This window comes from Lacerta agilis, chromosome 14 (assembly GCF_009819535.1).
Source record: "Lacerta agilis isolate rLacAgi1 chromosome 14, rLacAgi1.pri, whole genome shotgun sequence".
Lineage (NCBI taxonomy): Eukaryota > Metazoa > Chordata > Lepidosauria > Squamata > Lacertidae > Lacerta > Lacerta agilis.
In genome coordinates, this window is record NC_046325.1 from 41,380,587 (window position 1) to 41,406,825 (window position 26,239).

Here is a 26,239-nt window from a genome sequence, read left to right on the forward strand (position 1 = left end):
GGCAGGGACAATTCTTGCTGAAACTCTACCAGCTCAGTCTCTAGTAAAACCCAGCTGAAGTGCCCCATCAGAGGGTGCCAGTGATCATGGTGGAAAATATGGAGTCGGGAATTAACACAAGAACCTTGAACCTGTCTTGGTAGTGAATTGGCAGCCAATGCGGCTCTCTTAGCAGAGGAGTAACATGTTGCAAGTAACCTGCTCCTCTGAAGTGGACCTGCCACTGCATTCAGCCCTAGTTGCAGCTTCAGGACCAGATGCAAGGGGCAGCCCCATGTAAAGCGTATTACAGTAATCAAGCCCCTTGAGGTTACCAGTGCATGGATCTCTGTGGCCAGACCATCCCAGGCCAAGAATGGTCACATCTGGCATATCAGCCAGAGCTCATACAAGTCAAGGAGATGACATGGGCCTCTAATGAAAAAAGACAGATCAGTGAGTACCCCCAAGCTGTGAACCTGCTTTTCAGAGGGAGTGTGACCCTATTCAGAACTGTCCGTCCCATTTTAACTCAATTCTCATTGTATGGTCTTATCTGATTTTTATTTCATTGTATTGTATTCCTTGAGCACCACTTGAGGACTATTGTAATTAAAGGTATATAAATTAAAATAAAAAAGATGAACCACTATAACTCCAACTCCTGCAGAAGTTATACTCTGTTGTACATTTTGCATGTTTGTGGTCAATTGGCTGCCTTGCTTATTTTCATTATCCTGTTGTCTTCAAACTGTGCTGCTAAGTTGCATCCTAACCCAGGGATGCTGACATGATAACAAAAGCCAGCCCTTGAATTAGCATTTATTTCTTAAAATCAGTGCCTGGGAGAAATGCGAATATGTAGTCATAGATGGAAATGCAATTGTTGCCTCACTTTGGCCCAGTTCATACATAATGCTAAGCCAAACCATGGCTTTGTGCGAATGAGCAAACCTAAGTTTCTGAAGTAAAGATCACAGCTGGTGACTTACTCCCCAGTCCTGCTGCTCCCACATTACCTGAGGGGTAAATCAGGATCAAACCTTGGTTACAGCTAATAGTTTGTCTCAAATGAGACAAACCATGAGCCATGGTTCAGCTTTAGAGCTAAGCCAAACCATGGTTTAGTTCTGGTTCGTGTAGCAACAGCAGGACTGAGGAAGGAGCACAGTGGCCATTTGCCCTGAGCCATAGTTTGGTTTAGCTTTATGTGTGAACCAGGTCAGTGTGTGCTTTTACAGGTGATACTCGAAAAATTAGAATATCGTGGAAAAGTTCATTTATTTCAGGAATACAACTTAAAAGGTGAAACTAACATATGAGATAGACTCATGACATGCAAAGCGAGAGATGTCGAGGTTTTATTTGTCATAATTGTGATGATTGTGGCGTACAGCTGATGAAAACCCCAAATTCACAATCTCAGAAAATTAGAATATTGTGAAAAGGTGCAGTAGCTACTCAATCCATAAAACCTGCAAAGGGTTCCTGAGCCTTTAAATGGTCTCCCAGTCTGGGTCAGTAGGAATCACAATCATGGGGAAGGCTGCTGACCTGACAGCTGTGCAGAAAACCATTGAGACCCTCCATAAGGAGGGAAAGCCTCAAAAGGTAATTGCAGAAGAAGTTGGATGTTCCCAAAGTGCTGTATCAAAGCACATTAATGGAACGTTATGCGGAAGGGGAAAATGTGGAAGAAAAAGGTGCACAAGCAGCAGGGATGACCACAGCCTGGAGAGGATTGTCAGGAAAGGACCATTCAAACGTGTTGGGGACTTTCACAAGGAGTGGACTGAGGCTGGAGTTAGTGCATCCAGAGCCACCACACACAGACGGATCCTGGAGATGGGCTTCAGATGTCATATTCCTCTTGTCAAGCAACTCCTGAACAAGAAACAACGTCAGAAGCGTCTTACCTGGGCTACTGAAAAAAAGAACTGGTCTGTTGCTCAGTGGTCTCAAGTCCACTTTTCTGATGAGAGCAACTTTTGCATCTCATTTGGAAACCAAGGACCCAGAGTCTGGAGGAAGAATGGGGAGGCACACAATGCCAGATGCTTGAAGTCCAGTGTGAAGTTTCCACAGTCTGTGTTGATTTGGGGAGCCATGTCATCTGCTGGTGTTGGTCCACTGTGCTTTATTAAGTCCAGGGTCAACGCAGCCGTCTACCAGGAGATTTTGGAGCATTTCATGCTTCCTTCCGCAGATGAGCTTTATGGGGATGCTGACTTCATTTTCCAGCAGGACTTTGCACCCGCCCACACTGCCAAAAGTACCAAAACCTGGTTCAATGCCCATGGGATTACTGTGCTTGATTGGCCAGCAAACTTGCCTGACCTGAACCCCATAGAGAATCTATGGGGCATTGTCAAGAGAAAGATGAGAGATATGAAACCGAGCAATGCAGAAGAGCTGAAGGCCACTATTGAAGCATCCTGGTCTTCCATAACACCTCAGCAGTGCCACAGCCTGATAGCATCCATGCCACGCTGCATTGCGGCAGTAATTGATGCAAAAGGGGCTCAAACCAAGTACTGAGTACATATGCATGCTTCTACTTTTCAGAGGTCCACTATTGTTTTATTTGCAATCCTTGTTTTGATTATTTAATTTAATATTCTAATTTTCTGAGATTGTGAATTTGGGGTTTTCATCAGCTGTACACCATAATCATCACAATTATGACAAATAAAGGCTTGACATCTCTCGCTTTGCATGTCATGAGTCTATCTCATATGTTAGTTTCACCTTTTAAGTTGAATTCCTGAAATAAATGAACTTTTCCACGATATTCTAATTTTTCGAGTATCACCTGTACTTATCTCTGAACAGTGCTGGGCTGGATACTCAAAAGAACATCCTGATAATCCACTACAGCAGGTGCGTCCTTATTTTTGGCAGAGAAATGTGGCATTATAGAAGACAGTTGCTCCATGGCTTCTAATTTAAAATTTATTCATTTTGCACAGCTAGCAGATTCACCCATCTCAATGAACTTCTGAGAGATCTGGATCAGGGTTATTTTACAGAAAATGTTCATTTGCATGGAAAGAGGGTTGGCGCGAATGCTTCAAATAGCAGAGAGAGAAGCCAGGCCGGAATATTCAAAGAGGCAAATTTAAGCAGCACAAGACAAAGGACTTGGTCTGCTGGAGAATGGGAGGGTGAGGTGGTGGTTGGGAAAGAAATTGCTTTGCCGGCAGTTTATTGTGTCAGTCTGGGAAAGAGCAACTTCAAAAAGTGCTTTCGTCTGTTTTTCAGGGTGAAAGTGTCTCCTCTAACCCAGACAGTACACATTATGCCAGGCACAAGGCACTTCCATGTTACACAAAACTCTTGAAGTATTGAGAATGAATGATCGCTTGGTTGTACAGAAAAGGCTTTTGCTGCCGGTGGGCTCAAGAAGGGACCCAAGTTTGCATTTAGATGGAATCGTGTCTGTCTGATGGTTGCATTACAGGCTTTTCCCTGGTGAACTCTCAAAAGTACTGCAGATGAAAATGCAGGGTTTTGTTTTGTCTTCTTAAAAGCGTCTGTCCAAATTGCATTTTGGGGGCCAGGGAGTCAAATCATTCAGTGCTTTGGTTCAGTTTCAGTTGAAATTGAAGTTCTTCATGCTCAGCCCAATAATTTTAGAAACACATTCAGCATGCCTAAATTAGTTTAGTTCTGATTCACATGAGAAAATGTTAATGCCATATGAACAGATGACCCATATGTGGGTAAACACACTAGACAGAATAGTTTGCCAGTTGTACATAAATTTGAATATGGGGGAGGAGGGCACAATGACATTGATTTGGGATTATTACTTAATATGTAATATCATGAGAAATGTAGCAGTTCAAAAATTTTAAATGTATTTACCCACCCCCATGCAGACAGATTTTCCCTCTCTAATCCCTTGGAGGCAGGGCTGGCCCACCCATGAGACAAGGTGAGGCAGGATCCTCGGGGGCAATGGATGCAGCCTCCAAGGAATGGATCACCCTCTGCTGCTGCCTCAATGGCGGCAGCAGCAGCAGCAGCAGCTGTGGCCCACTCATTGGAGGCCGGATCTGCCACCTCTCTTGCAGCCCCTGCCCCCCAATGCTGCCTCTGCAGTGGCCTTTAGAGAATAGAAGTGCTGCTGGTCTCCTCCCACCCATGTTCCTGATGTAGATATCAATCTCTCCTCCCCTTCACTCAGATCTTCACTCATCCCTTCTTCTCTTGCCGGTTGGGGTAAGGGGTGGGGTACCATTTTGTGGTTGCCTCAGGTGTCAAAATGTCTTGGGCTGGCCCTGCTTGGAACTGCCTGCTTAAGAACATGTGCCCTGGGGAATTACTGTGCACTGTACTGCCAGCGATCCTGCATACCTGGCTACTGCAGATGCAGCCTGGTGGGAAATTTACTTTGTAATAATAATAATAATAATAATAATAATAATAATAATAATAATAGCAATAAATATGTGCGTAGTTCTATGTACGGGGTGGGAGGGGTGCTACCCCAAACAAAGTATTCTCTCTGGTAACTTAACCAGGATGTGGAGAATTGAACTTCAGTCTTTCCTCGTCTCTTGTTACTTAACATATAGCAATTACTATGAATGATGGAGATTTTTTTAAAAAAAACCATTTAATGTGTTTTCTAGTCAGTTAAGCATGAGAAGGGAAGCCGTGGGAGTGAGCACGCTAACTCCATCCTGTCCCCAGTTGAAGGATGGTCTTCTGAATTGGGGAGTTTTCTGTGGTCATAGAGGCTACCCACACATTTTAGAAACTGGGAAACTACATGGGGAAGAGGAGCCTCCCTGCTTCAGGAGATTACCCTCCAACATGGAATGGTAGCAGGAGGTGGAATTAGTGTGTTCATTCCCTTGGCCACTGGATAATGCCTGAAAAGGGCTAAAATCTTTCCAGAGTCTATGCTACCCTTTATCTCTTGGGCGAATCTTGGAAATTGTAACCTAAAGCCTTTTTTTATTTTAGGACCACAATCCTTTTATCATGTTCTTTTTTAAAAAAAAAAAAAAAAGAAGAAGAACCCTGTAGGCAGGGGTTATTTCCACTTTAGCCATCGCATAGCACTTAGGTGCATACCATGGCTTGAAGTCATTTAGCAGCAGCAGCAGCAGCAGCAGGCTTTCTTTTATTCCGATTGGTCTTTTCTCTCTTCCAGCCCTGACTGCTGCAGCCGGACGAGGCAAGCTGGATGTTTGCCGTCTGCTTCTGGAGCAGGGAGCAGCTGTAGCCCAGCCCAACCGGCGTGGAGTCGTTCCCTTATTCAGTGCTGTTAGACAAGGCCATTGGCAGGTAAGGGGAGTGGGAGGGAGAAAACAGTTGCCTGCCCTTGTCCCAATAAGGTAACAAGTATGTATACAGCTTGGATTTTTGGAGCTGCTTCCTTTATCATTTACACCACATGGGCCTTTTCGTGGGATATCCTCAACAACGTGAGAGGGGTTTCAACAGTGTCTCCCTATGGTGAAGTCCTGGGAGGATCGCTAATCGATTTTTCAATACCTTGGTGTTGCCACAGCGTCCTAAAAAAAATAAATAGGTGCCTGTCTGAAGTTTTCTGAATTTTAATTATGGAGGCTTTTAGATGTATGTGAGTTCTTCAGGAATGTAAGATGCAGAACAGGGAGCAAGGGAACTGATAACTGTGGTATTCCTAGGAATGCAGAAGGAAAGGAGATTGCTTTGACGTACTGCCAAAGAGAGCATTTCATACCAAATGCTCTTCCTCCCCCCTTTAAATGTGTGTGATTCACATGTAAACAGTGCCTGACTCTCATTAGAGGAAAGCTTATGGTTCACAAATGCTGATGGAGATTTATTGTGCTGGACGGAACATGTTTTACCCCAAAGGTGCCAAATGTTCCAATTTAAATTTAAGCATTTTTTTCTACATCATGTAGAAAGCCCCATTAGCCTATTCCAACATAGGCAAGTCACTCTTTATCTCCCATGTAGCCCTTTTAGCTTCTCCCACACACCTCAACGATGTCCCCCACCCCCGCCTTTTAGCAGTCCACGATTCCAGTCCGTTCCCACCTAACATTTGATAAATAAGGTTGTTCCCTGGTTGGCATTGTTGTGTTTTCTGGTTATGACGTTTAGTAACTCAGACATTCACTGCATTCATTTAGAAATATGGGGTTGCCAGTGTTTTTGCAACAGAGTTATTCCAAGACAGCCCAGCATGCACAGATATAGATAAAGAAAACATACATTATATATGGAAATGAGAGAGGGACCAGATAGCTCAAGGTAAACGACATGGAGGCAGCAGGATGGGAGCTCAAATCACCCAGAATCTACCCAAGCGTGTACGTTCGTAGCATTTACCATACATTAGCTTATACCATTGGTGGGGAACCTCCATCCCATTGGCTGGGTGCAGCCCCTGTGAACTCTTAATCTGTTCTGCCACCCCCTCACCAGCTCTGTTCTGCTTCCAGAAACTCACTTAGCAGCCTCCATTGAGAATCAACATGGAATATGCGGCTATGTCTTTCTCTATTTCTCCACTCTCTCTGCGGGTTTCCCTCTTTCTCCATGCTCATCCATGGTGCAGTTGTAAACAAGATGCCTTGCTCGACCCCCTCGGCAATATCTCCCCCCCCCTTACTCTCTTTTTCTCTGAGCTTTCCCTGTGCAACCTCCAATAATTTGGGGTGAGCAGATATAAACAAGTCTGTACATCTACTGTTGTATGCTGTCTCTGAAGGGAGATGGTGGAGGACCTTTTACAGGGAGGGGCTCTAGAGAGACAGCTTGCTCCAGTAAGTAGGCGATGAAAACATGGATCACTTTGGAGGTGCCCCACTCCACCCCAAAGAAGAGCATTCAGGCTGCAAAGGTGTCCTTTCAAGGTGTGCTGAGGGTGAGCCAAAGCTGGGCAGAGCCACAGAACCTATTTTCCAGGGAAGCCCAAAACATTTGAATGTTGCAGTTTGAAAATCCTAACCGGCCTCTCTATCCCCTTCCCCAGCAGTAAAAATAACATAATGTATAGTCACTGTGTGTGTGAATGAGGAGCGAATGTGTGAAGAGAGACATTTCTGTGAATAGGGTGTGAAGCAGGTGCGGTTGCGAGTGTGAATATGTTGGGTTGAAAAGGATTCTTCACCCCTTGTCTAGAGGAAGGATGTGCAGAACATTCTGAAAACTTCACATCCATTTTAAATAAAAGTATTTCTTAAATGTAAATCCAGTGGATATATGAGGAATGTTTGGAGGTGGAAGATTTTGAAAGTACTAGACTTAAGTAGGTGTAGCATAGTGACATTTTAATTGCAAACTGAAACTTGTCGTGAGTACAGAGCGTAGGGGCTTATGCATTTTTTTCATGGCTCTCAAACTGTGCACCATTTGTACTCAATGCATCCTTACTTTGTATGCTTTCAGATTGTTGATCTCTTACTCACCCATGGTGCAGATGTTAACATGGCAGATAAACAAGGCCGGACTCCTTTGATGATGGCGGCTTCGGAGGGGCATTTGGGCACTGTAGAGTTCTTACTAGCACAAGGTTAGTTTGGAGTAGTGTTGAGATTAAACCCAAGTATGTGTAAGCAGACTCCAAAATTACTGCGAAGATAGACCTTGAGGTTAGCTTTCCACAAATTTCACACCGTTGGATGAAATCATGCAAGCTAGACTCAGTTCAGAATTAGGATGCTGTATATGAATGCTTCATTTACAGTGGAACAGCCTCACTTAGTTGATTCACTTTTTACAGGGTCGTAACATTGTGAACAAAATGTCCCATCTCATGGTTTCCAAATTCAGGTGCTAATCCCACCCCACCCCCACCCCAGTCTACGGGTTCAGAAATCTGACTATTTCAACTCAGCAGAATAGCTATCGGCGTAAATGACCAAAATCATGCTGCTATTCTGGCTGTCCACAACCTGTAGAGATTGCACCAGCCGTGTGTTCCTCTATCCTTTGATTCTGCTCTCTAGGAAGCAGCTCTATCACGTCATTCTTTTCCAGATGGTTTTACCTTTATGGTCTGACAAGTAAGCACTTCAGATGTCAGCAAACTTAGTTGGTGGCAATTTTCCTCCAAAGATACCTGCCCAGCCAGTATATGGAATATTGCAGGGGACATAAGCATCTCTTAAATAAGGCACACACGTCCATGGAAGGAAAAAAAAAACCAACTTCCAGGAATGAAACTCTAAGGAGGGGCACTATGCGTTGCAGGTGGGTTTAGCGTATTTGGAATAACCCTAAGCAGTCTTGCTCTGTGTTTGGTTTTTTTCCAGGATCCTCCATTTCCCTAATGGACAAAGAAGGACTTACTGCCCTCAGCTGGGCTTGCCTAAAGGGACACCTTTCAGTAGTACGAGCTTTGGTGGAGAGTGGAGCTGCTACAGACCATGCCGACAAAAATGGGCGCACTCCGTTGGATCTAGCTGCTTTTTATGGTGATGCAGAAGTGGTAAGTGCTCTTTTTTGGGGGGAAGAATTCAAATCCAAGAGAGGAGTTTCAGGATGATGTCAACCTTTGGAAAACCCTTGGCAAACTTAGTTTAAATAAATAAATTTGTATACTGCCCTTCACCTGTAGATCTCAGGGCAGTTCACAACATAAAAGTAGAAAATAAGTAACACAGAATACATCATAAAAATAATAACAAAAACCAGTAATTCCCTCCCCCACAACACATTTAAAAGGGCAACAAATGTTAATTAGCCAAAGGCCTTGATGAAGAGGACATTTTCGCTTGGTGCCTAAAGTGTATAATGAAGACACCAGCTGAACCTCCTTGAGGAGAGCATGTCACAAATGGAGGGCCACTGTAGAAAAGGCCCGTTCTCATGTTGCCACCCTCAGGAAAGGGGCACATGAAGAAGGGCCTCAGGTGATGAGGGTCTGAGTAGGTTCATATAGAGAAGTGTGATCCTTGCAGTATTGCGGTCCTGAGCTGTTTAAGGCTTTATAGGTCAAAACCAGCGCTTTGAAACTAATTGGCAGCCAATGCAATTGGGCCAGGATCAGTGTAATATGTTCAAACTGAGCAACCTGGCTGCTAAATTCTATACCAGCTGAAGTTTCCAAACTGTCTTCAGAGGCAGACCTACATATAACATGTTGCAGTACTCTAACTTTGAGGTTACCAGAGCATAGAGAACAGTAGTTAGTCTGTCCCTGCCCAGATAGTTGTGCAGCTGGTCCACCAGCCGAAGCAGATGGAAGGCACTCTGCATCACTGAGGCCACCTGAGCCTCAAGTGATAGCAGAGGCTCCAGAAGTATCCCCAAGCTGCATACCCACCCCTTCGGAGGAACTGTAACCCCATCAAGAGCAGGCAACCTCCTATCCATCTGATCTAGGGAACTGCCCACTAACAGTGCCTCAGTCTTATCTGGATGGAGCTTCAGTTTGTTGACTCTCATCCAGTCCATTACCGAGGCAAGACAAAGATCCAGCACACCTACTGCCTCACCTGCAGATGTAAAGAGGAAGTAGAGCTGTGTGTCACCAGCATATTGCTGACAGCGTACTCCAAACCTCCGGATAACTCTACTCAGTGGTTTCATGTAGATGTTAAACAGTATAGGAGATAAAACTGAATCCTGAGGAACCCCACATTGGAGGCTGCATGGGGCTGAAAAACACTCCCCAAGCATCACCCTCTGGAAATGTCCAGCCAAGTAGAACCGGAACCACTGCAAAGCGGTGCCACTCACCCCTAACTTGGTCAGCTGCTCCAGGAGGATACTGTGGTTGATTTACTGAGCTAATTGAGGAATGTGGCCACAAACCACCTTCAAATTCTTATCCTACAGTAGTGGTCAACTTTTTTGGAAAGCACACCGAGGGAGTTTTGCTTCTAATGTACTGAGCTGAAAGAAAAAGCCCAACAGTATAGTGTCAGGCAAAAGTAGACATCACACTTCAACACAATGAAACCTGCAGCTATTTGCTGTGTGGCATATATGCACTCTCTGATTTGGTTTGGCCTAGAGTGTGTGGTTGGCATATATGGGTGGTTTTACCTTTGAGCCGGGGGTTGGATCTGATGGCTTTTTGATTCATTCCAACTCTTTAAGTGCCTTCAGGAGTCAAATGAGGTGAAGGAATAAAAATAGTTGGGTTTGCCATTTTAGCTCAGCATCCCACTCTCAATTCTTTTGAGCTCAAAAACCTGCACTTAACTGCATGATCATAATGTCTATGACTTCTAGGGTGATGCTGATTTCAATTGCTTGCTTATTTGTAGGTTCAGTTCCTGGTGGATCACGGTGCCATGATTGAGCATGTGGATTACAGTGGGATGCGCCCCCTCGACAGGGCAGTGGGTTGCCGCAATACTTCTGTTGTTGTCACACTACTGAAGAAAGGAGCCAAGATAGGTAGGGAACAGTCAAAGAAAAGAAAACCCACCATACGAATCTCTCAAGAGCCATATTTCCTCCCAGGTTGTGCAAACATGCGTCACTCGTGTGAAAAAGGCATGTGCAGTTTTGAAAGAATGCTGCTTCTGTTTCACCAGCAGAATGCCAGCATTCCTGTGTGCTTTGGCTGCTGCGTTGTGTTAATCGGACATTGGATTCCCCCCCTGCCTAGCTCTTGGCAAACTGGGGGAGTAACTCTTAATGAGGTTTTTCCTCTGAGAATGACCACCACTTCGACGGTGCTGCTGTGCTGATATGCTGCTGTCAGCTGTTGCTTTCCTTGCTCTGTAGATGCTTCCAGGTTTGGGCATTGCCTGCACTGTTCTACTCCCCTACAACCCCTCGTGTCACAAGGGAATTTGCTGGTGCCTTGGCTGCTTTGCTGCCTGCCTCTCACTGCTGCTTTTTCCTTTTTTTAAATTCACCTTCATCCATTTTTTTTTCTCCCTCTTCTACAACTTTTTTGTTTTCTCCTTTTCTTCAAAGGCTGTCAGACGCTGCCGAGTCGCCCACGAGGTATACATCACTGCTGTCATCATCCAGCTTGGTGGTCTGACAGCTCTGCTTTCTCTTCTATGGTTTTGCCTGCCTGCATTCTCTCCCTCTCTTTTCATTTTTTCTCACCTCCAAACAATTATTTTTTCCCCTTACTGTTGCAGAGAATAACTTGACCTCAAGACCTAATTCACTTTTAAAATGCTGCCATTTTTTATTTTTTTTACTCAAAGCCTTCTGAAATGCTTCTCCATGCCTTTCTGGCTTTTTGAGAGCCCCCTATTTGACAATTAGCTTGCCAAGTGAGACCATGAAGGCTTGGTGGATTTGTAAAGGCCTACATAAAACAGCTGCAGAATTGGGCTCTTGGACTGCATTAGAAGGGGAGTGTATCCAAAGTACTTCACAGGTATAAGTCCTGTTTGAAGTGAGCATTGTTCTGAAACACTGAATATTTATAAAACTCTGTTCACGTTGTGTTGACACAAGTGTATCACAAATAAATTTTCAGCCCCAAATACGTCCAGGTTGCTGTAGCATACCATATTTAAAGTTTACATGGATTGATCTATATTGTTTGTTAAAACCTTTGATTTCTTCACTAATCACATTTTCCAGAACTTAACTGTCTTTACTTCCCACCAATGCTAATTGGTGGATATTGATGCCTTCTTCTCCAGCATTTGCGAGTCATTTCAAATGAGCTGAAAGAATAGATTGCAAGGGAAAGGTATTTTTAGCTTTGAAGCATTCTTGTGAGAACCCCACTCTTTTGTTGGGACCATGTTGCTCCTTGGGTTGGCTGCACCAAGTTGTTCTCTCCAGCAGAAATTTCTTTCCCCCCAGGATGTTTATCCACCTTAGCTTTCCTCCCTTACCACCTTTTGCATTGTATGAGTTTTTTACCCATCATGCATCCTGTACACTACAGGTCCAGCAACCTGGGCGATGGCCACCTCCAAGCCAGACATCATGGTCATCCTGTTGAGCAAGTTGATGGAGGAAGGAGACATGTTTTACAAGGTGAGAGATGGAAAACTGAGCTTTTCACCAAGTATCAGTAAACGACCTTATATCTAGTTATCAGTGTTTATTTCTTTGCTGCTGCAAGTGCATCAAAACAGTTCCTGAGCTTTCACATTTTAAAAAAAGCACTTTCCCCCCTTGCTCTTCTGACTATGCCACAGGGTGATTGAGTGGTGTCAAGTCTATGATGTTTCTTTATTCTGCAGAGTACCTTCACTCTCTCAGTGGTTAAAAGAACCTAATTTGAATAATTTGAATTCAAATGAGCAAGTATATATAAATGTGCTTAATTTGCACAATTCATGTGCATCAGTTAATTTGTAATTTTTTAGCACAAGCAGTCATGACAGTAGCTTGAATTGCTGAATGAATAAAAATCCCCTGGTCTCAGAACCTGGCAGCAGGTGCCCATTACTCCAAAACACTGCAGTACATCTAAGTTAAGGGTTGCCACTGTAGAACATCTCTTTATTTTTGATGTTTTGATCTGGTGGCTCTTGGCACTGCCCATAGCCATTGGGATTAAATGCATACAGTTGGCATGTGCATAGAACTTGAAACCCCATTGAGCCCTGTGTCTTGACAGGATTGTCCGTAGCATCACTGCTTGACTAAATTGCTGGGCTTTGTGAAGCAAAACGGCAGCAGTAGCAGCAACCACAAACACTTTTATGTTCTCCAATATCTGGAATAGCTTTCTTAGAATCAAGGTGGTTCTCTTAATTCAGAATCTTGAGCTATTGCTTGGCTACAGTTTATACCTTGCACTAAAAATTAAAATTCTGCGCCACATTGCTACTTGCCTTGGGAGGAAAGCCTCTGCTGGTGCCAATGGGATGTTGCCATCCAATGTAGATATCATGATGATATGAGCAGAAGACACAAAAAGATGCACTAAGCTTATGGAATGCCTTGCCCCATGAAAGTTGGTGTTTTTTTAAAATAAATTTTATTAAATTTTCAACAATAAAACACAAATATTACAAACATACAACTATAACAAAAATTATACAAAAATACAAAGACCAAAAAGGATACAAAAATACAAAAAATAAAAATAAAAACAAAAACATCTATAATAGCTATAATCATTCTATTCCTTAACATTGTTATTTGACTTCCTCACATCCTCTCCTTCTGCGTTCACTGTATAACATCGTTAGTAAATTCTTAACATTATATAATCATCAATTACACCTAATCTTATTCTAAATCTATTTTCCTTATCAAACTTCTATCTTATTTAATCTTATCTGTTTTCCATATCTGTAGCCTATCAATTCTTCTAGTTCAATTCTTAAATACTAATCTTAGCATGAAAGTTGGTTTTTGAACAGAATGCGTTCCAGGTGTCCGTTCAACTCCCAGAACCGTTCAAAAACCAAAGTGCGGCTTCCGATTGGCTGCAGGAGTGTCCTGCAGCCAATTGGAAGCTGCGCTGGACGTTCAACTTCCGAAAATCGTTCAAAAACCAGAACACTCATTTCCAGGTTTTGATCATTCGGGAGCTGATTTGTTCAGGAGCCAATAATAATAATATTTATTATTTGTACCCCGCCCATCTGGCTGGATTTCCCCAGCCACTTTGGGCGGCTTCCAACAGAAATCAAATACAAAAATATCAAACATTAAAAACTTCCCTAAAAAGGGCTGCCTTCAGGTACAACTGTAGTTTGTTTCCTCCCTTGCTATTTTCTGCTGGTTGTTAACCATTATATCTTGGCAGAGTTTTGCTGCATCTGACAGATAAACCAAATAAACCTACCAAATTAACTGATTCTCATGTGTTTTTTTAATGATAGGTTGTTTTTATAAAATTGTAATTTATAGATATTGTAAGCTGAGTCTCCTTTTTCAACAGCAAGGGGTGGGATATAAATGGTTTCATAAAGTGAATGAATAAATAGATGAATAAAAGGAGATGCACTGGAGGCAATAGGCCTGGGATACAGAAACTAGAGGCAGTGGGGGAAAGACAGGTAATTTAAAAGCATGTGCCACTTACGATATTATGGAGGTCCCTCTGCACTGACCCCTCCATTTCCAGGGCTGGAAGTGGTATTGTAGGCAAGAGGCTCTTTCCTGCCAAATCCATCCTTGAAATCCTTCCGCTTCTTATAGTGGGGAAGCCATTAATAGTTCAAAATTTCCTTCAGCTGGGAAATCAGCCATGTGTGAGGGGGGGAAACAGCCACTCTTCTAAGCCGTATGTCAAAGTAGTACAGGAAGAGGTTCTGTTTGGCAGGAACCTTTGGGCAGTTTATATTACTGTCAGGCACATGTTGTTAGTCGGTCACTTGTGTTCTCGTTGGTCCCCTGTCCATGGTGAGATGGACAAGTAATTGACCAGGTCACTTCAGACTAGTACCAATGTGTGCAATACTTTTGGACATACTTCCAGTGAACACGATGTGCCCAATCATTCTTTGAGCTAACCTTTACCCAGTGTATTTAGTAGGCTATTTATAGTCAATTCAGTGGCATCTTAAGAAAACCCACCTAACCATTATCTAGGGTCTGAGCTTTTCAGCTGTGCTAAGCTTTCTCCCTCCAGTATCAGAACAAGAAACCTAAGAGCACGCCATAAATTAATTTACAGAGGAAAGGTTTTCTCTTAAAGACTTCCATGCAGCCAAATTTCATTCGGCAAGGAACAACAGCTGCCATGCTTATTTCTAGACCCCTCTGATGCAACTGTGTAGGCACATTCAGCTGTCTTCAGTGATTGTCTTATAACTGCTACAATGCTGAAATAGAAAACTGAGTGGTGCATTTTGACCTGTTTGCCATTCTGCTAGAAAGGGAAAGTGAAGGAGGCTGCCCAGCGCTACCAGTATGCTCTGAAGAAGTTCCCCCGAGAAGGGTTTGGAGAGGACCTGAAAACCTTCCGGGAACTGAAGGTGTCACTCCTTCTCAACCTCTCCAGATGCCGGAGGAAAATGAATGTAAGTGGCCTCCTTCTCAAAGCCCCTTCCTAGCAATGATCCTTTCCCAGCTCCCTTTCCTGTTCCTAACCACTCCCTAACCAGACTCTTTCCCAGACTCCTGGAATGGCCTTGAAAACCTCCACCTTTTTGTAACCTGGTTGTCCTTCACAGAGCACTGGCGTTTTACAGTTCTGAAACAGCCAAGCAATGGTTTGAGATTATTTTCAAGCAATTAAAAATTCATCGCTATATAAAAACAGCTGTTATAGCTCTCTTTGATTTTTTTTCTCAGTGTCTGTATGTGTGCAGATTGGAGGATGCTGTCGGACTTGTAATGCTGTCATAGCCTTCTGAAGCTCTTGCTTTCTCTTAGAGCAGTGACTCAGAATCAGAAACACATACCCCGCACCCTCCCGTCCTCCTCCTGGAGCTGGGCAACAACTCGCGTTAGTTGCTGTGCTGTTCCTGTGTCTAAAAACATAGCACGGGAAGTGTTTTTACAAGTGCATGAAAGAGAAACAATGCTGTTTATGCTAGGAATCCAGTAAATGTCTCCGCAATATAGAAGCCAACATATATAATTAAGCTCTTCACATTTGGATTTAAAGTCAAGGATTCGGCATGCAAACATTTTAAAGAATAGACATGTTTTAATCATATCTGTTAAGTGTGGCCACAGAGCTAAGAAACAGCATTAACTTACATTAGCGCTGAATTTGCAGGTAGCAGAAATTATTTAGGGAGTGCTTTAATAGGGAGGAGGGAAGCAAGAAACTAAAACTGTATGTGTAAAACCAAACATACCCAGTGAGCATATCGAGACCAATTTGAAGGGTTTCCTTAACCTTTCCAAGGTTTGCATCTTCCTTTTTTATTGGTTAGCAAAAAAAATCAAATCAGAGTGGCTGTATAAGTAGAGGCTTACTTGAATGCCCTCATCGCAGGGTTGTGTTGCATGGCTTCACTGCAGCCATCCACTCCAGCCAGAGTCAGCAGCTGTGTTAAGGTACCCTGCACCCAAACATTCGGCCCAGTCACAGTTGGCAGGGTGAGTTGCCAGCATTGAAACTGGCAAGGGGCAAAGCTGTCAAGCTATGAACCCCTTCACATGTTCCTTAAGCACACAGTTCAAGAGAACCCCCCCACCAAAAAAAAAAAAGGCTGTGAGAAGAGCATATTGATGGAAAGTCCTGTTTCCACAGTGCCCAGTATAAAGGTCTAGGCCGCAGTTTTAGATTAGCGGTGCAGGGAGGTTAACAATAAGCACATACACTAAAGAGGACCTGTCAAATTGACAGAATCATATATACAGCAAGGTTTCCAGGGCAGACAGTGTGACAGCAGACTGATTGAAGAGATACAAGGAACGAAGTGAGTCCTTATAGGCCCAGCTTGGGAGTGGATAACCTCGTAACTTCACAAAACAGGGTTGGATCTCTCGATACCAGCTATCTGTGACATGACCAGTGTTGGAAAATACCAAGTCCACATATAAAAATATTTCCATGTCATATTATTATTTTTTCTTCCCAAATTCTCTGTGTGTGTATATATTCAATGACTTATCTACGCACCTATTGTGATGGCAGGATTTTGGAATGGCGGAGGAATTTGCTACTAAAGCACTGGAGCTGAAACCGAAATCTTATGAAGCTTACTATGCAAGAGCAAGGGCCAAACGCAGCAGCAGGTGAGAGGAGAGCCAGAGAGAAATGAAAGGTTCTGTTCTCCTGAGGTTTGGGTGTGACACATTCCAAAAACGCCCCCATTCCACACAAATGAATCGACAGCAAGGGATTGCCCAAGGGAGACTATAATTCTAACCCTCAGAAATACCAGGTTAAGAAACTCGCCCTCTTCCATTAAGCTGAGCACCTTCCACAGTTCCAAATATAGTAATTCTGTAAGTTGGACCATGGTGTCCTCAGAGCATTCTGTCAGTGCTAGATTTATTCACATCACTGAAGCATGCAGCAGCTGAGCATCTGGAGGGCATGTTTGGGGGTTAACTAGTGATTGCTCTGCTCTGTGCTCAAAATTAGTTGTTGCCATGGGATGAAAGCAGTGGGATCCAGTTGTAGCTCATCTGTGTTCTGGTTGGTGCTTAAAGGGGCCTGGCTCATCTGCTGCAGGTGGGATCACATTTCAGAATCCTGAACTGACTGGAGAGCTTTGCCTTTCAGCCACTGCTAGCCTCTTTGCTCAGCTCATGGAGTAGGGTACCTGCTGTGACTGTTTGGAGCTTTGTTTTGTTCCAGAGTTTCTTTTGTACCTACCCATTTGATCATCACTGCTGAGCTGGAGGCCCTGCAGTTTAACCTCTCAGCTCAAGGACGACCCACTGAAGTGGCAATAAACCCTCATCTGGGTCTCTCACTGCTATAATTAAACTTCCATTCCAGAAACAAAGCTCTATGAATTGAGCCACACTTTCCCTCTTTTATGCATTCATATTCGGCTCCCCACTGCTTGCAATAAATTGGCAACCAATTTCCTTTCTGGGACTTTCCCACATTTCTTCACTCAGGGTCCATTATACCACTTTTTTTTTAAAAAAAGCCTTCCCTTGCCATACCATGCCTTGCCTCCTAGCATCAGCAGTCAGGGTAGGTCAAAGTTTTGGGGCTTGGGGAAATTGTTGTGTTTTAAAAACCAAACAATAAAACGAAATGCATGATGGGCGTAGAGGATATTCTCTACCAATCACAATCACATTCAAGTAGATGACTGTTTTGTTGAAAAGCTACCAGTGTCCCTGTAAATGACAACCCACCTCCCCCCAAACTCCCCACCCTTCTGTTCCTCAAAAGATAGCCAAAGGCATTGTGGGCTTGTGTCAGGCACTCTCTCCCTTCCTTGTTCCCTTCATTCCCAAGAGAACAATTCTCAGAGCAGAATGCATTGGCTGCAGGAAGGCCAGAGCTTGCCACTTGCCCGGAGCATTGTAAGGGCTTAAGCTCAGACCTTAAATAGTTGGAGGGGCACAGCTAAACCTACCCTGCATACCATAAAGTTGCCTTCCTTGTTCCCTTCATTTCCAAGAGAGCAATCTTGGGAAAACTGGCTTGTGTCCTCTGCTGTGGAAATGGAAGAAACAGCCAAAGGCTGAAGAATCTGGTTCTTACAGGACTTGGAACATCCTCCCCACCATGGCTAGCAATGCTTTTCTTCGCAAGAAACTTGTTGTTTAGGTCTTACCAAATCCATTCCAATCCAGAGTAACTTTGGTTCTTCTTTTTTTTGTCCCCTCTTTTCGGTCAAGCAGGCAGTTTTCAGCAGCGCTGGAGGACCTGAACGAGGCCATCAAGCTCTGTCCGAACAACCGTGAGATCCAGCGGCTGCTGATGAGGGTGGAGGAAGAGTGCAGACAGTCGCAGGCGCAACTACAGCAAGAGCCTCTTGCGGTATCTGAACCTGAAACGCAGCACGAAGAGTTGTATGCAGTGCAGGACATCTTGGAAGAGGAGTATCTTGAGCAAGATGTAGAAGAAAACATTTCTGTTGGCTTGCAGACGGAGTCACGGCCGAGCCAAACTCTGCCCATCATCCAGAGCCCACCTTCTTCCCCTGCCCACCGAGACTCTGCCTACATCTCCAGCTCACCACTTAGTTCACATCAGGTGTTTGACTTCAGGTCAAATAGTTCTGTGGGGTCACCAACAAGGCAAGGGTACCAGCCCACTTCCCCAGCACTCTCCCCAACACACCAGAACTCACATTATAGGCCTAGCCCAGCACACACATCTCCTGCTCACCAAGCCTCGTCTTACCGTTTTAGCCCACCTCCAGTAGGTAGCCAAGGGAAAGAGTATCAAAGCCCACCTCCTTCTCCCCTTCGTAGAGGCCCTCAGTACCGAGCCAGCCCTCCAGCAGATAGCATGAGTGTCTACAGGGCTCAGTCCGGCTCACCCGTACGATATCAGCAGGAACCCAGCATCAGTCAACATCCCAGTCGGCCAAAGTCTCCACTCTCCAAAATGACACAGAGGTCCTTCCAGATGCTTCCGCTGCCTGTTGCAGTCCCCCAGCAAGGGCACAGGTTGCAACCTGCCAAGGCACAGATCGTCAGAAGCAACCAGCCAAGTTCGGCTGTGCACTGCAGTACTGTGATCCCGACGGGCACTTACGGTCAGGTGGCCCATTCAGTGACCAGCAAATACCAGTCGGCATCGTCGGAAATGGCTGCTGGCCAAAATCGGCTGGTCTACCAGACCTCCATTGGGGGAATAGTGGGGGATGGGCGGCCCATGCAGCACGTTCAGGCCAGTCTCAGTGCAGGGGCCATCTGCCAGCATGGAGGGCTGGCTAAAGAGGATCTTCCACAAAGGCCTTCCTCTGCCTATCGCGGTGGGATGAGATATAACCAGACCCCACAGATCGGGCGCAGCCAGTCAGCTTCCTATTACCCAGTCTGTCATACAAAGCTTGATCTAGAACGTTCCTCCCTACCCACTAGCCAGCTTGGTTCACCAGATATCTCTCACTTGATACGAAGGCCCATGGCAGTAAACCCCAATGAAATAAAACCTCACCCACCGACCCCAAGGCCTCTGCTTCATTCTCAAAGTGTTGGCCTCCGATTTTCCCCTTCCAGCAATAGCATCTCATCCACTCCCAATCTGAACCCCCCCTTCCGCCCTTCTGCTTCTATTCAGCAGATGGAGATCCCCCTTAAGCCAGCCTATGACAGGTCATGTGATGAGCTTTCCCCAGTCTCTCCAACGCAGGGCGGTTACCCCAGCGAGCCTGCCCGCTCCAGGACCACACCTTTCATGGGAATCATTGATAAAACGGCCCGGACTCAGCAGTATCCCCACCTGCACCAACAGAACAGAACCTGGGCTGTGTCTTCAGTGGATACTGTCATAAGCCCCACGTCCCCCGGAAACCTCCCCCAGCCAGAAACATTCAGCCCGCCTTCCTCAATCAGCAGCATTGCCTTTTATAACAAAACCAACAATGCACAGAATGGCCACTTGCTGGAAGACGACTATTACAGCCCACATGGGATATTGGCCAATGGCTCCCGAGGAGACCTCCTAGAGAGAGTTAGCCAAACCTCTTCGTATCCCGATGTTAAGGTGGCCAGGACACTGCCTGTTGCACAGGCGTATCAGGACAACCTCTATAGGCAACTTTCCAGAGACTCCAGGCAAGGACAGACATCCCCTATCAAACCAAAGAGACCATTTGTGGAGTCTAATGTGTGAAACGGACGTGTCTTGGAGTAAGAGCCTTGTTTTCAGCACACTTTTCCCGGCTGAATTACCATATTACACTGCTGTTTTTCTTCCTCCCTTTTTAAATTTTTCATTCACCTAGCAGGCCACCAACTAGGGGTTTTTTCTGTGTGATGATGAGGCAGTCCAAGACATGCTCCAAACCCTTTGCTGCACACAGCTGACCTCAGATAAAGCCAGCACTGTACATGTCTTCAGCTGTCAATTAGGCAATGTTAGTACACGGTGTTGGGGCTAACCTAGAAGGAATCTATGCTCACTCGAGAGAGGTAACCAGCTCTTTGAAAAAACAAAATGTGAATTTCAAAATTCAGATTGGTTTGAGTATAGGCTTTAAAACACTTACTAAATTTTCCTCCAGAGTACTGAGCCCTTTTGACTTGGAAATTGCACTCTTTCAGTCAGCACAGTGCTGTCCACATTGTTTTGTTGTGTCCAAAGAGCTTGTTGACCTGCACAGAATGGGGCTTTTATTTTGTTCGTAATACAATGAGGAGCTATGCATAAAACCCATCCTGCTTTATCCGGTGTGATAGGATTGAACATTAGTATTAAGGGTTAATGGTTGTGAATTTAAAAAAATCCTTTCCAGCCGATCTGTTGGTATGGACTTCCACGGGTAACATTGCTTTGAAAGGCATGTTCGGAATGATACTGTTTTGATTTCCTCTGAGGCAGTTGAACAAATATTCAGGGAGAAATCAAAGTTCTCTCCACTTTAGCCAATCAGTGGGCGGCTACCTCGGTCTGTACATCGGACTTCCTGTCCATTTTCAGTGGGCTTGTCCTCCTAATGGAACAGCACCTTACCGATTCACACTCCAGGTATTGTTCCCGAATCAAGAACGCTCATTATAAACTGTGAGGTGTCCTATCATTTTAAAGCATGATGGGGGAAACTGAGAAAGAGAAGCAGAATTTGTACAGGCACTCCCACTGTGACAGTTAATGCCCTCCCCCTCGAAGTCAGTATTAGTACACTCGTAGCAATGCTTCCCGAGTTAGAGATCCACTGAGTCATCTCGGCATTCCTTTTCCGGCAGACACTTTTGGAGTGAAGCACTTTCTTCTTAAGTGTTAGAAGCTGGAGCTGTTTTTCCTGGCCAAATACAGAAGGCAGAACTGGGTGGGAGAAGATCAGATGTTGACAAAAATGATGGCGAGGAGTTCTGAGGGCAATTGAAGGTCATTCCTGAGTAGCAAGGGCTTTTCAGATTCATGCCGCTATAGGTTAGGCCTTCATTCTATTGGGGTATGAAGAGTAGTAATCTGTGAATGTATACAGGTGCTCAAAAGGTCATCAGAGGTACGGTGAAATGGCAGGAACACAAAGGAATGCAAAATCACACTTTGCCCTTTCTTCATTTTGGGTGAACAAAGGATAAAGCTGGCTTCCTGTTAATTCAGCGGGGGGTTTTCCTCCACGCTGTGATTGCACCGGCCGTGGACGGCTAGTCTTTTGTCCCAGCTGAAACGGAGTTCCTCATTTCTGTTATCAGGATGTGCAAAATGATGCAATGATTTCTGAAACATAAATCAGGTATATACATACCCTTTGCTTCCTATGATTTACTTTCAGTACTTGCCTTCTTTCTGAAGTCCATTTGCTGTCCTCAGGAGTCCCCCTCTATAAATAGAAAAGTGTTTAGAGAAGGCATTTTCATTAAACAGCAAGGCTTGCACCTTCAGGTGAGGTTGGCAGGTTCCATACCTGGAAGTGTTACTGACAATATGTTTATGCTTTAAGGTCCTGGAATTCAGAGACACAAAAGAGATTAATGTAACAGTTTCAGGAAATATTTTCATTCTCAGAACGAGTAGTCCTTGTTTGAGTGTGAAGGGGATATTTTCAAGGGTTTGTTTTACTTTGGTTTTTACTTTGATTCCTTAGGACTCTTTTTGTACATCTTTTCCCAGCTCTTAACTGTTGTATCCCAGAACCTGCAGTAATGGAAAACACTTAGCAAAAGAGGTGTTAGCATAATTTCTTCTGCTGCTACGGGGCTTGCCAAGGCATACTGGTGCCCAGCAAGTCTGGAAGTTGGCAGCTACATTTTTGGGGGATATGCTTTTCCGCTGTTTCAACTTGCATGTTGAAAGGGACAGTGCTGTGTCCTCTTGTGAGTGTGTGTATGAGAGAGGGGGGGAGGGAGCTTTCGTACATAACCCAAGGTATAAAGAAGGTGCAACTATAAATTTGCTTTCCTTTATTTTTGGGATGGATAAAGCTACTTCCTGCTTTCCCCAAACATTACTTTTGTTGTCCTGGGGAAGTAAAGAGGGTTAATAACCTCCCCCTGCACTTGCTATTTGTAGGGATCATCCTTATGATTTTAGTGTTGTCTTAGACATTTTTTTCTGCATTATAAAGACAGATTACTTTAAACTCTTAAAAACTGGAATACACACCACCAAACAAGAATATGTTTGCATGTGTTTATCGGTGATTTTTCTTTCCTTAAGAGATTTATGGCAACTACTTTGGAACTGCTTGTATCATGCAGAAGATAGAACCCATTTTACTGCAGCAGACAGTGGAAGGTCAAATTAATTGTTTCCGTTGTTTGCATTTTGGGCTACAGTAAAAGATCCTCGCACCAAATTGTTTGGTATGGCTAGAGTGCACTGAGGCATTACCTGCTGTCTTTCCCGATAAAGCAAGTGGAGAAACGCAACCAAATTTAGCTGTCTCCACCATGCGGGAGGCGGAGGAACAATGTTGCTGTCATGCCGATCCGATCACCTTTGCAGTTCCAACATACGAATCTTCTTGATGGCATAATGCTGTAGTTCTTGAATCTGGCTGCTTTGCTCTGCTCTTCACTGCCATGGGGTTCCCAGTACCATATCTGTTTACATTTAGTGTTTAGTGAAAGAAATGGCATGCACATCCAAAACGAGGTTTTAATACTTCCATTGGGCAGGGTTTTCCCCTCTCCCCCCCCCCCGGTACTGTGTTGTGATTTCACAGGATTTTTGCACTGATGGGTTTGTCACCTGCTCTCTTTGTAAATTGGGGGGGGGGGTGCACTTTACAGTTTCATTTGTCACTATGATAAATGCTGGTTATTTAAGTGTGATCGGTGTCTTCATTAGAAATACAACAGAACAGCTCTCGTCTTTCAGTGTATTAAAACAGAAGCAATGACTCAAAATATATAGCACAAGTATTAGCTGTTGTACATAAGCATCAAAAGGTGAAGTACTTTTTTTCAATATAAAGAGAAACATTTGCTGTGACTTATCGAACTGATCTCCTAGCAATTCTCTTTAGGAGCACCTGAGGCTTAATTGTGACTGCTTTTAGTTACCAGGTAACACACATCTCAGCTGAAATAGGAGCCGTTTTTTTCTTAGAAGTTGGCAGGAGGCAGTTCCTTTGGTATTTGCTCTCTTGGCTTAGACCTCGGTTGCTCATTGTGTCCTCTCCTGAAATACAATGTGATAGAGCACAAAGTAATTTCTTTCGCTGTCCTTTTCTGCAATTCAAATGCCTTTCCAAGTGAGGCTTTTTCTACTCAGGAAAGTGTGATAGAATGGCTAACACTCACCTACCCACCCACCCTGAAGGCTCCCAGATGCTTTTTTTTTTTAAGGGCCATGTAAAAATAACGGCACCTGTCTCCCTCTCTAAGCTGGAGTTTTAGAACTCTCTTTACCCGCACAGTCAAACACACCAAATAGTCCAGTGGCATTTCTGCTTTGAATGTATGCCTGTGTATGCCACCACTTCATGTCATTCTAACACTGCAGAAAGCTTCTAGGCTCAGTGGAAGGCTTATTCTAGAGCTAGGATCTAGATGCAGGTTTATGGTGCATGTGTTATGGCTCTTGAAGCAGTACCAGCTGCTGCTCTCCGAGGACCAAGCTAGACCTGTCCTTAATTGTGAGAATGCAGTGAAGAAGCACTTTTTTGTTTGTTATGTTAGTAACTGCCGTATCTGAGCAGCCTCAGAGCCACAGGGACCAGGAGGGGGAGTTCCAATTTACTCACCATGGTCCCAGCAACAAATTCTAGAAAGCTTCCAATTGAGTCTTTCTTTAAAATGTAAAGAGCACCTTCTGGACTTTGGCACATGGAGAGACTTTTCTCCACCCTCTGCCACAGTCTCAAGGTTTCGCAGGCTTCACCATGGCTGCTATTTACATACCAAAAAAATCTGTGTGCTGTACTTTAATTGCATTCAAGCAATTAACTTGACCCTGGTTTGAGTCTGCCTCCTGGAGTCTCGCCACTTGGGTGCCTATAAACTGATGCTGGCACCTGGAAATTTGAAACAGAGGGTGGAATTCAACACTAGGCCTGCTCAGAATAGGCTCGCTGAAATTAATGAACATGACTCCATTAGGTCTTTTCATTTCAAAGGGTCTACTCTTGAGTAAAAGTTGGTTGAATTCCACCCAACTAGTCTGAGCTGGCTCTTTAAAATAGGGAGTCTGAATACATTGCAAGGTCTGTTTTGCTCCAGGGGAGAGAGCTACAGTGGTGCCCCGCTAGACGAAAAACTCACTAGACGAAGGCATTCGTCTAGCGGAAGGCTGCCCCGCAAGACGAAAGTACATATTTTTTTCGTCTAGCGAAAACCGCGATTTACATTGGTGCTTCGCTAGACGAAAAAATCGCTAGACGAAAATGCTCGCAGAAAGAATTATTTTCGTCTAGCGAGGCACCACTGTATCAGCTTGGAACATGGCTCTACTGCTAGCTGTAAGAAATGTACTTAGAGGTTTGAGAGTGGCTGAAAATGTGCCTGCTGTTGCAGTCTCAAAGAGGCAGAGGCTGTCCACATATGCAGAACATTTGAGAAGGAGAACATTTCCTTTCAAATACTAAGCCTGAAGGCTATTTTTTTCTTTTATTACATGTATTTCTTCTAACAAGCATTAGAGAATGGACTGTGGAGAAAGTGGGGGAGGCTGCACATATTTTGAAAGCCCAAGTCACTGGCCTGGCCTTTTGGAGCAGTTAACAAAATTGCTACTGTTCCAGATACACACAGAAAGTCATCTAGTAAAAACCAAAGTGCCAGCTTCTCCACGCCTTACATAAAGCAACGAACATCACTGCGTGCCTAGAAATTATTCTCCTTCTCTGCTTAAGATGGCCCTTGCAAACTCTAGGGTGGCAGGCGACATCTCTCCCCATTTCCCTTTTCTTAAATACACTGGGAGTCCCAGGGCCTTCATCTACCGGAGTTCAGCTTATAAAAAGGGCTTAGAAGGGGACAAGAACTAACGTACCTCCTTTGACATGTTAGATGCCTTCACTAAATGTATGGTTGCTGTGGAAAGCGAAGGAGGAACTTGGGGCACAAGCACAAAGGGGTGGAAAACCTGGACTGCTCCTCTCCCCCCCCCCCCGGAATTACTTGAACTCAATTGCTGGATGATTTTTCTCCCCTAACAACAACAAAAACATAGTAAGGGCTGAAATTACAAGCAGGCTATTTACGTTTGCAGTTCTTGATTATAATCCACCTGCTATACCAGACTAGGCCCCTCCTGGCAAATAAAACCCTGTAATCCTTCTTGACAATTCCCTGGGATCTTCTCCACAGAACTGCTTTCCCCACAGAATGGCAGACACCGCTGGCCTGGGGCTGCTTCTGAGTCGAGAGGCTACTGGGAAAGGTTTTTGCACTTTTACGCTTGCTTAGAAAGGGAAAGAGAGAAATGATGCTTTTTCTTCTGGCTGCCGTCACAGTGAGTCCATGAGCGAGGTGGGGCAGTGTTCAACTCTGTTCTGCCTGGACATGCAGCAGACCCTGAGTCCATTTCCTAGAAGTACCCACTGTTATTTACCGATACTGACATTTCCACAGAGTGCAAGGCACTGATCTGTATAGGTCCAGGGTTTGGGGTATTTTTGGAGGGGATGAATGTTTTGCACCAGTTCAAACGTGTTTTCCATTCCAATGGTGTTCTTTCATTTTGCATTTTCTTCCCTATGAGCATTGCAGCATTTTGCCTGCCTTGTCTGCCTCTGTACAGTAACACAGCACTCCTTTGTATTAAAAGAAAAAAAACCTTTAAGGTTTGCCATCCTTCAAGACACTTGCTGGGAAGACACTGAGTTCTTTTTCCTTTTAGCTTTTCTATAATTCTGATGTAAAGGATTTTCTCTGTACAGTATAATAATATTCAATTGCATGTTCTGTTCTCTTACTGATA

General features: G+C 44.3%; 1 protein-coding gene across 1 annotated transcript in view; it reads left to right on the forward strand.

Annotated features, from left to right (window-relative positions):
* The window catches only part of LOC117058046 (protein TANC2), a 54,525-nt gene extending 31,302 nt beyond the window's left edge, over positions 1–23,223 (forward strand). Inside the window, exons 14-21 of the mRNA XM_033168929.1 lie at positions 5,144–5,277; positions 7,378–7,501; positions 8,244–8,419; positions 10,206–10,338; positions 11,807–11,898; positions 14,700–14,846; positions 16,418–16,518; positions 18,094–23,223. Of these exons, the coding sequence (XP_033024820.1) occupies positions 5,144–5,277; positions 7,378–7,501; positions 8,244–8,419; positions 10,206–10,338; positions 11,807–11,898; positions 14,700–14,846; positions 16,418–16,518; positions 18,094–20,038 (2,852 nt within the window). The 3' untranslated portion in view covers positions 20,039–23,223. The remainder of the gene's footprint in view (positions 1–5,143; positions 5,278–7,377; positions 7,502–8,243; positions 8,420–10,205; positions 10,339–11,806; positions 11,899–14,699; positions 14,847–16,417; positions 16,519–18,093) is intronic.
* The last annotated feature ends 3,016 nt before the right edge of the window (positions 23,224–26,239 follow it).